We start from the raw sequence: 11,258 nt of genomic DNA, 5'->3' as shown, positions 1-11,258 counted from the left end.
GCTTTTCAACTGAAGAACAATGTTGTAATAAAACTGCCCACTCCAATGTAACAGGAAACGTTTACATTCATTAAAAAAAAAGCTAAATTCAAAGGGAGGCAATGAGTTGGCATGTAGCTTTCTTTTTGCAGCAGGTGGGTATTTACCTACATAAAGAAACTATTATGTGTTGACAATGATTTAAATGAATGCATTATTACATTTTTACATTAGTACATTGGATTTCCACATTCATTAGTTATTGATGCAATAGTTCTTCATTCTTGCAGGTGTGAGTTAATGTAATGACAACACAGATACCGACTTATGAAATCATACCACAAAGATTTGGACACTAATAAAGGTGAGCACAGCCTAGGCATCAGCATCGTCTATATATCAGCCAATACAACCATGATTTTATTATTTCATTAAATCTTGGTCCAAACAAATGGGGCATCACAATACTCTTGGAATAGCTACCAACTTGGATTGCAAATTTAAGCACCTATTAAATAGCTTGCAAGAAAGGTAGACCTTTGACGTAAGGGGGACAAACTGATTTAACATGTGGACGCTCACATACTTTAAGGGCCACACTTTCTTTTGTGGGATGAGCCTCAGAAACCCATTTAACCCGTGAGGGTATCTCCGGCTATACTTGGGTAAGATGCTTTCCTCCTAAAATATGGCATATGAAAGCGAAAAGATGTGGTAGACCGCCAAAGGTCATATATCAGCTGACATACATGCATGCTTCACTCCTCCTCTATTCGCTTATCATTTAGATCACAAATGCAACGTGAAAGTCGGAACAAATAAACATCTCATTTATGAATAAAACGAGAGAAAAATGAGTACTCATGCACAACAGCCCCTCCATTCATACCCATGTGGCTATTTTCCACTGCCCCGATTTTTCAGTTTCAGGCCCCGGGCTGCAAGAAGCCAATAGGTCACTAAGGGGAGGTGGATGTGAGAGTTATGCTTGATGAGATTGGTGTTTCTGACATCGTGACTTAAGGATTTCCAGGTGCAGAGATGCAAACCCCATTCTAGAGGTTCTTACCCACAGAAATGTCCTCAAATGTTTGCTGTTTGAATATCAGGAATGTAGGAGTAGTTGGTGTGTGAAAGATGTCTGTGTCCATTTAGACTCAGGAAGTTGCAACATCTATTCGATGTCAACCAGCAATTCTCTGGAATAACACCGACAGACCTGCCAGAACACAGGCTTCCATTTCTGAAAGAGTGAAAGCACCTCCACTCCCACCAGGGCTTTAACTGCCTAATGAAACCACCCCAGGCTCCCAAGATAGCCCAGATCAGCAGGTGTCTGGGTTTTCCACACCCTTTGTAGTGGTTACTATAAAACTGAAGGGCTGAGGGAGCATCCACCTATCTCGGTATCCACGGCTCATTGTATGTGCACCTGCTGAGCATCTTTATGATGCTAGTAATGAGCTTCCCACTGAAGTTGGGATGAGGCACTGCCTATTGGCTCCACCACACAGGGAGTGGAGGGTTGGAAGGGAAACAACCTGCACTTTCCCTACGCCTGCCAGATGTGCCAGAGATGCTCACATCCCTGATACACTCTGGGTATTTCTCGTTGGTTGAATCACAAGATGGGAGTGAGTGATGGTACCCAAAGTTATTTCTCATAGTCAATGCAAAAGGCACGGAAGCGTTAAGCTACAAAAGAAAAGTTCTCCAATCAGTCTTATGGAATGACAGACACATTTTGCCCATCAGACAATATAGAGGTCTTCCATCCGTATTCAGGATAACATTCCACAAATCATTGTGGTGATCAAATTAGAAATAATGTCATATTCAGAAGCTGTAGGACATGTTTCTATACTTAGGATAATGCACGGCCCACCATTTTGAGACTCTTCATAAATCTTGATTTTGCCGATATTCAAAAGCGCCTGATAAGAGCAATGACACATTTGCTATTCAGGCTTACATCCAGGGTCTAAGGCTTTGTAACAGCCTTCTCTTCCATCCACATTGGACGGTGGATCATAGGTAGTCAACAAATGCACCTGAAAAACAACCTGTAATACGTGCTTGTATATATTGTCAACCAGAATGCAATGCTCTATGTGAACATGCAGGGTGGTGGACATAGTACCCGTAACTGTTCACCTTCTGTGGAAGCAGGTACAATGGGCTACATCATTTCCCTCTCTGGAGATCCCAAAGGGTATGTAATTCCTACTTATCTAACAGGTATTTCATAGATCGACTTTGGACCTGATTACTTTGATGAAGAGCTCAGCTAACTCCATTCCAGTCAGGGAAGGCCTGCTAATGCATTCGGCCGGTCACTGCCCTCTCTATCACCCAGAGAATCACCGAGGCACCGAGTACCTCTTCCGTAAGCACTTACTTCATTGAGATTTGAACCAGAATTGGCAAAATTTCATTTTAATAGCTGAATCTGACAATTCTCACCGGAAAACAATTCTGGAGCAAGTGATTCCACTTTTGCTTATGGATTTTAGAAGGGGAAACTAATGTTTTTTCTAGTGCAGTCAACCTTGTTGTTCCACATGTTTCTCTTCATCCTACTGTGGTATACATGTTCACTCTTGCTAGGCCTTTTTATCGATTCCTGTGTCCAGCAGTAAGACGTAAACAAGAATGTTTTCGTTTGAAAATGAAGGGAAATCTGATGGGCTCCCACACATACTCCCGCCAGTCAGAAAACATTACATAGCGAGCGGTCTCTCCAGGACTGGGACAGCAACATAGTTCTCTATGATTTGGGGCATAGACCTATCAGGGGCATAGACGCTGGTGACATTCAACTGTTAACATGAAAGGCCACCTTCTTATTGGCAACTGCATGCGCACAAGGAAACATCTACAGTGTTCCATATGGACTTTGTTAATAGCATATTACCTGATTTAATCTCAATAAGAATATTGGTGGCAATCCCCCTCACCTGCACTTGGGTGTTCTCAATGTCACTGGGCCTAGGAAGATCATTGGTTTGTCCTGTCTTGTATCCCTCCCTTGCATCGGCGCGCCTTGAAACACTTCTGTAAGGGCGCGATATAAATAAAATATCATATCATATCATGAGGATTACATTTACTTTAGTTGGTCCTATTCCTGGTAACATTGCCTCCACGGAGTAATGAATTGTAAGATGCATTATTGAGGCTATTTCACTTGAGACCATTGCTTCCTCATAAGGACGCCATGTGATTAGGTATGAGGTACCATCATTGGGTTTTCAAAGACATACCCGTATAATGTTGTCTGCAAAGCAGCCACTTGGGCTATGTCCTATGATTTCTGTTAACCTAATGTACTGATGGCCACTTTGGTCTGATTATGCTTTAGAAGGTTTTTAGGCATTTTGAATGGTGCATTGGCTGTCCGCACTCTTCCTGCACCCAAAGAGTGCTCCTACTAGAGAATATTCCCATGAGTATGAAGAAAGAGGGCCGGATGCAAAAGAAACAAAAATGTTCCTCACCGTAGCAATTTGTGCAAGTAGTCTTTTAGCCAGATTCTTTGATGCAACCCAAGTCTTTCAAGTCTGCAAAATTACATCTTCTTTAACGACACAGAAAGAGAACTAAGGAGTGAAATGTGAAGTAGGCATGTGTAGGTAGCAGGTTCTGAGTGTGGGTGGGAATTTGCATGCTTAGGGCGCTGCTAATGCTAGGTACCCTTTCCTACAGTGATTAAAAGAAAGGACATACCGTGAAGGGGGCTGAGGAACTAACAGCACAGATATTACTTCAGTATAGCAACTTGCAGTACTTCTTTCAAACTGAGCCATTGTGCGGTCATCTTAAATAAAGTCAAGGGAGATTTTTTTCCTAGGGCAGATCTGGCCTGATTAGGGATCACATAATATCCTGCAGATGTTTCATGATCATTGGTAAAAACAGCGTACGAAATGGCTTCCATTCTTCAAAAGTGAAGTATTAAGTTCATATTATCCGGCTCTCAAATTGCATAATTAAGTCCACATTATTATAATTTCCTAAGTCAATTTCCAACAGTTATCCTTTAACATGATTAGAGCATCGGCAGATATCGTGATCTACCACACTAACTGAAAAAGAAAAGCATCTCTTCTTTTTCTTTATCAATCTTGTCCTGATCCTTGTCTTCCTTCTGTTTAGCAGCAGGTGGATCAGAGCGGCCCATCAGCCTCCTCCCAGTCTGGAAGAAATGAACACAGCATTAAAATCATCCTACAGCAGCACTAGCCCTCGCAGCAGCTTGTAGAAATGTTCATTGTTAATGAAAAATCTTTGTCATGAAAATACATTGCACAAGCATAAATATCCCACAGGCATTATGGATAGGAGTACTTTTTATTAAACAGTTGTCAGCCATGTAGTGTGTGTTGCAAAAATAAAAATGGAAGGGAATTTGAATGAGGCGTGAGGCATGAGGAGTTGAGTCGAGGTTGCTGTATCTTCTGATCCTAAAAACCAGGAAAGAAGACTGTCTGCCTTAGCTCCAGAGCCACACACTGGAATTTCCCCAAATGTTTGGTAGCACCTTCATCATCTCTCAGAGGCACATGTGCTCCATGATGCAAAGAGAAGCTTTGTCTGGAAGACTCCTTCCTTCTAAAGAAGGAAGGAGTTGTACCTTAAATGTGTAACTCTACAACACTGTGACCACAGATTTGTTACATGCCCCATCTCTCCTCATCTTCCATAAAAATCTAAACAAATCTCCTATTAAGACCCATTTCATGGATAGGAATTAGACCTTACAAACCCAGCTGAAAAACAGCAGCTCAAAAAGTACCACAACACAAAAACAGGTACCACTGGAATCTCTATGGCACTCTTGTTATTCAACTTGTTAGGTGGTAAAACATTTGACATGATTTTGTTGCGACGCCAGTGCTGCAAGTGGGGATTTTCAGTTCAATACCTTTTAGGGCCTATTTGTAGCAACACAAAAACCAAATAAATTAAATTGTAATAACACTTAGTGCTCCTTAATTTAAATCCAATAGATTTTATTATATTATACACTAACACTCAGAATTATGTTATTAGTAACACAGACTTTCTACTCTATTAATGAAGTTCCCTCTATCCAAGGATATAAATGCCTTCTTTGGTTACATTTCTAATGGCCACAAAAGTTCAAAGTTTTGGTTAACACATTGGCCCTCATTACAAGTTATACCGGTAGCCATGCCGCAATTTGCGGTATGGCTGCTGGCAAAACCGCATCTGTGTCCGTGTCCTCGGAGTGAGGACTTACCGGACCATTCCGAGTTCGGATGGCCCAGTAATTCCTCACTGGAGGACATGGACACGGTTCATCCCCATTCCCATTTCAGCCCCCAAAGGGCTGAATGGGAACGGGAGAGGGAGTAAACAACGGGCCATTACGAGATGGCCCGTTGTTGCTCCCTCTTCCCCTCGCGGGACCCGGTATGCACGCCTGGTTTTCCCAGGTGTGCTTAACGTGTCCCGCAAGGGGACCTCGTAATGTGGCGGAACGGGTTGAACGGCGCCGCAGCCTTTTACGGCACCGTTTAACCCGTTCTGCCAGGGTCGTAATGAGGCCCATACCAGTTTTTGTCATTATCTCCTGCCGACATGCGTTTCATTTAATATGTCCTGCATGAATGTATGACATATTAGAGCTTCTTCAGGGCATTATTATGACAGTGTGTATTTTTATCATAAGGGCCATTGTCCGATTTATCCACAAACCAAGAAAGATAATTGTATCTTCCTTTCCCGCCAACAGGGAGCTCCCATTAACTATAACATAATTTTTATTACGCAGGAAGTGCTTATTCTGCTAAACGTTAAAATAGGGTATTGTAGGTCCCAGTTACAATCAGTAACAGAGGTCATACAAGAAGGTAGTGAACAAGAATGATAGTCGAGCTATAATCAGTCCCTCTTCCATATTCATGACTCCAAATAAATTGCATTACTAAGATGGCAATAGCAATTTACGAGTATGCCGACCACATATGGTTATCATGCCGCACAAAGACATAGAATCAAGTCAGCAATTTCTGGGACTATATACAGATGGAATTACAAACCAGCATTTAGCAGAGTGTTAGGGAAGATTCTCAGAAATATGCTAATTCCCTTCTACCTTAGAGACCTCCAGCAACTTGCTGGACTTTAGGACTTGTAATTTCTAACTTGGAGAGAGTGAGACCTTTTTCCCACTCTCTCATGTATTTTTCATTAATTTCAACACTGTTTCTTTTGGTTTTGGAGTCTGACAAACTCCGTAGGCATCATCTTTTTACATTGTGACACACAGCACCTTCAGTGCAGTGGCACAGGGAAGTTTCCAGATTTCCCAAAGGTTTAAATACCTTCTTTTGGTAAAACTACTGTTTCCCAGAGCAGAAAAGTGAAACTGACTTCCCTTACATTAGAACTTTCAAGACCCAGCACACCCTATCTTACAATAGGGTGCTGGATGGGTTACTTAGTATCACCTTTGCCTAGTTTCTCATGCAACCTTTTTATGTTACCCTTTTTACAATTAATGGCTGGTAGCAGTGGTTTACATTTGTCTACCATTGTGTGTTTTTACCAGGGGCTGCAATTGCAGCTGCTGTAAAGCAGCGATGGGGCAAATATTTTTCAAAATGGCCCTGGTCTTCTTTTTTTTTTTTTGCAATATCCTGTTGGAAAGGTCCTTCCTGAGATTCACTCTGCATGCCAAACCATGTTTGGTCCCTTTATTCATTTTGTCTTTGGCGCAATTCACTGGTGAAGCCCGACTCTGGCTCCAGCGTGTCTGGCAGGCAGGAAGTGAGGGAGGTGCCCAAAACTCCCTGTGGTTAATCCCCATGGATATAGGAATGCACCTAAAGGTGATTGGCTGGTTGTCCTTGGAGGACAGACACCCTGCTGTGTGAGTGACAGCTAGGCTGCAAATAAATGGGAGAAACCGGCATAAAAGGCAAGGCTTTTGGCTTGGAATGCAGAGTCGACCACTGGACGAAGGAATCAGAAGAAGAACTTGGAAGAGATGCTTGCTGCAACTCCTGGACAGTTGGTTTTCCGGGTGAAGCCCTGCAGCATTGCTGAAGCTCTGAATTCGCCTCGACTAGAGAAGCCCTGTAAAGGATGACCTCTCCCCTTGGGTTGGTCGGACGAATCGACCCCAAGACGTACTCATCTGGAAATCCTGTCAGAGCTGGCTGTACTTCCATTGCAGCTGCAAGAACCGATTGCCAGGGAGAGGAACACCAGAGTAGAGTGTGTCGTCTTCAAGTCGGACCCTCCCATGAAGCCGGACTAACCGAGCCCGAGCCACCTCAACGGAGTGCTGGACCCCATATGCGAGGAAAGTCCATAAGGTATCCGAGAACCGCTGGGTGCTATTACGAGAAGCTGAAACCACGAAGTGCTGCTGATCTGAAGATTCCCCATTGCTGCCGCCGACCTTCAATTCGTAGTGCAGGAGTCCCTAGACGTCTTCCCTCTTGTTCCCACGACTGAGGCCCAGGAACAACAGGATCTGCCATAATACAACTGGAACAGAAGCCAGCTGGAACCAATTTCTTCAAACCAAAGGTACTGTAAAACTAAGGGGTTGCTTACCTCTTGTTGTGTAGCCTTGCTAGCTCTCAGCTGAGACTTGTCTTGGTTTCTTTTGCAGAGTTGCCTCCAGCTTTGCCCCTCACACGCCTCCCAGCTTGTGGCCCTACAGTGATTTCATTTTCTACAAAGAATTCTAAAACATTGTGCAAGACATTTACCTACCTGCAGTAAGTGCTTCAGGACAGCTAGACTTTTGCTCAACTGACACTGGCTGTCTTGGCTCCATGAAAGACTCTTCTTACCTCTGACTTTGTGATTTAACTAAACAAAAGTCACACATTAGATAACTTGTGTAGCTGGGAAAGGGTTCATTTTCTTTGCATTGGACGGTTCAAAAAGTCCTTCCCTGCTGAAGAATATTTGTTAACCATTGTGTTATTCCCTTATCATTTTCTTTCAACACTAACCTCTGTATTGCCTTAAATGTGCCAGTGATATATCAATGTCCAGTGTCCTTTTTATTTAAGTCACCTTAGGGTGTAGGAAGCATCTGTGTGTCATCCCAAATGGGTATCTACTGATTTATCGAAACTGAGAGTGTGTAGTGTTGAAGTATATTATTGTGTTACATATGTTGCTCCGTTCTAAAGAAGGCTGTTAAATGAATACATAATTGTTTAATCAAGTAACCTTGAGAGTAAGTGTTTATTTGGATACTTGTCACTGTGAATCTCTGTGTGATAACCCTACAGCTCACAGTGACCCCTCTTGAGATAAGCCTGGCTGCACAGTCACTCTACCAACTTGTGTAGTACATGGTTATACCAAAGGTTGTGTTAACTATTGCTAAGAGGACAGGGCTGGTGCAGTCTCCCACATGGTACTGCATACAATCTTGCCTAACAGAGAGGAAGCTAGTTCCAAAAATAATAACCTAATGAGGGGTGCCTAATAATTTACAGAAAATAGGAAATACAAAAAGATTAGTAGAGCATACCAGTGCCAAAATACCTATGCTCAGATTCAAAATCCGTAAGCAAAACTCACCCTAATTTCATTCTTTTGGAAATATTATCAAACAGTAAAGTAGTGTTACTGCCAATATCTGTGTTTTAGTTTTTAGACGAAACGTGAAACAGAACAAAAAACAGAATCACTCACAGAATGGAATATTAATACTAACGTATAATTAGTAATAATAAAAATGATTCAAGGTAACTTATGATCCACCGTTATTGTTTCTCTCAATAGGAAACATTACAAAATTGGGGAAAGATTTCGAACAAAGCCTGTAATGAAATCCAAATATTCATGTATGAGACATTATGTATTTTAATCAGTGTTGTTGACAAAATACACAATATTAAAATATGCAAAGATCTCAAATAGAAACATTTATGTATGAACTAACATTTGTTTAGGAGACACCAAGTATGTTATTTAAAACATTTTATGAATAGTATATTGAGCAATGAAGACTATAAAAGTAAACATTTCAGATTAATTGCAAAATAGCCTTGCGATAGTTGAATGTAAATGATATTTAGATATAAGACGATAATGAAGTTGACTGAAGATTGTTTACATCCATTATGAGTGTAAAATATTGACCAATTTTCTATTTTGTCTTTTGTGATGTTTTCAAGGATACAATTTCTTTTTTGTGGATACATCGGATAAGGCATGATAGATATATACACACTATGCCCCTGATTCATGGAATCATTTGCGTTGAAAATTGTGGATTTGTGTACCATTCTGCGCGCAAATCTCTGTTCGTTGATTCATGGAATCGATTGCGCGGGACTCTCCCAGGACTTGTGTGGATTTCACACCGGCCCGGATCAATTCTGCGAGCAGCTGAGTGCCTTGCGCGAGACACCACACAGTGCATGGGTGTGGCATGTGCAGAGGGCTTGGAAGGGGGCGGATCTCTGAATATGGGGAAGGACACAGAAAATTGTGGGCGTTATGCGGGACTCCCCGCAGGCAGTCCCTCGCAGGCCCACAATTGCGCAGAACGATAAGTATTCATGGATCCAACCATGCAACCTCTCGGCAGGGAACAGGCCACGCAAAACCCTCATTCAATCCGCCACCCAAAGGCAGGCGTAAAGGCACTTGTGCGTGGGATTTGCCGTGCAAAGGTAAGATCACATGTCTAATATAGAGGTGCATGCATGCAATTGGGGTTCCGATAGAACTTGGTTGTGGGTTTCACAGGCAGGCAATCCGGGTGCATTGATTTCGCGTTGGAGGTATGTGCAAAGGTCCCTCTCCATGGCTGGTATGGCTTTGCGTGTGGGCGTGTCATGGGTGTTCCTCTCGCAGCCTGTGCATTGGGTAGATCTGCACACATATGGAACAAGTTACTTACCTGTAACTGTTGTTCTCCAGCATGGGTCTGGCATGGATTCACATGCTCATGAATATTCCCCGTCGTCAGGCTGGGAATCTTCGGTAAAGAAAAATCAGTATCGGTTTCGTTTCTGATCTGTCTTTCGTAGTAGTAACCAATCACTGATCTCTGCGTCATACTGACCACAGCCAATGACTGCCATCTCCCTCTTCCCCGCCTCTGGCAGCCAAGTGTTCAAGTGTTGGGATCCTCGTGCTATTGCTCTCGAGCTTTAGTGCGTTTTAGCGCTTTTTTCATAGGAAAATTCTCTTTTTTCGGTCAAAAGAGCCTCAAGCTCCACCGTTTCTTTATCCGATCAACGGGGACCCGTGTCGGATTCCTCTACGCCCCTCAAGGGTGAAGATTTCGTCGAGCCACGCTTTTGGAGGTCATGGCCCAGGAGAAGGGAAGCTCGACGCCCGGAAAGCTGTTCAGGGTCTGCCCTGGATGCCAGCTCCAGAATGTCTTTAAGGAGGACGAACATTCCCTTTGCCTCTACTGCCTGCATGAGGACAAGACGCATGTGGAGAAGGACTGTGCGTTTTGCGGCAATATGTCGGAGCGGACCATGAAGGACCGCCATCTGCGTCTCACCAACTGGCTGGAAGGGAAGAGCCCGTCAGGCGAGAAAAAGAAGAAGTTGCCCGAGCGGTCTTCTAAGACCTTTGAGGGTGCCCCGGCGACGGGGGCCCAACAGAAGGCCAAGCACCACGAGTCCACTGGCACCGGGCGCGCCGAACGGTCGGGCTCTACGGTTGCCAGGCAGGGCGCATCCTCCCCGGCGTCATCAACCACGAGCCAACGCTCTGGCTCGGGTAAGAGGAAGACCGAGCAACCGGCAAAGCTCCTGGAGAGACCACGGTCGAGCTCGAAGGCCCCATTGGAGGGGGAGCGAGGCGGTGACCCTCCCCCCAAGGAGAAGGCGGTGAGCGCACCTAAGGTGGTGAAAGCCTTGATCCACCCTGCCAAGGCCTCTATCGAGACAGTTGCGGCGGCCCTGGCTCAGCCTGTCGAGGCTAGACCAGTGGATGCGACTTCGGGGCCCAGAGTCTCCCTGCCACCGCGGAGGGAGTCCTCTTTCAAGCCCATCGACAGGACTCCTGTGAAACCTCCGACGGAGAAGAAAAAGGGGGGGCAGGAGGTCATCGTGGATTCGGCCTCAACCTCTGAAGAGGAGCTGATCGAAGTCTTAAGCTACGACATTGGCGTGGAAGAAGACCAGGGACCCCGACGTAGGAGACGACGAGAACGCCGAGGGTGCCGACGAGGCTCCTGACCGCCCGTCGGAATCCCCTCAACCAGTGCCGCAAGACAACTCAGCGGCCATTTTGTTGGCTATACAGTCCTTATT

At 44.2% G+C, this 11,258-nt stretch overlaps 1 protein-coding gene across 1 annotated transcript in view; it reads right to left on the bottom strand.

The window, feature by feature from the left end:
• Positions 1–3,919: 3,919 nt before the first annotated feature.
• CFAP100 (cilia and flagella associated protein 100) overlaps positions 3,920–11,258 on the bottom strand; it is a 260,512-nt gene continuing 253,173 nt past the window's right edge. Inside the window, exon 16 of the mRNA XM_069643397.1 lies at positions 3,920–4,174. Within this exon, the coding sequence (XP_069499498.1) occupies positions 4,061–4,174 (114 nt within the window). The 3' untranslated portion in view covers positions 3,920–4,060. The remainder of the gene's footprint in view (positions 4,175–11,258) is intronic.

This window comes from Ambystoma mexicanum, chromosome 2p (assembly GCF_040938575.1).
Source record: "Ambystoma mexicanum isolate Mex_15411 chromosome 2p, UKY_AmexF1_1, whole genome shotgun sequence".
In the NCBI taxonomy this organism is placed as follows: Eukaryota; Metazoa; Chordata; class Amphibia; order Caudata; family Ambystomatidae; genus Ambystoma; species Ambystoma mexicanum.
The sequence above is the reverse complement of the archived record's forward strand: the minus strand, read 5'-3'. Positions and strand labels throughout refer to the sequence as shown.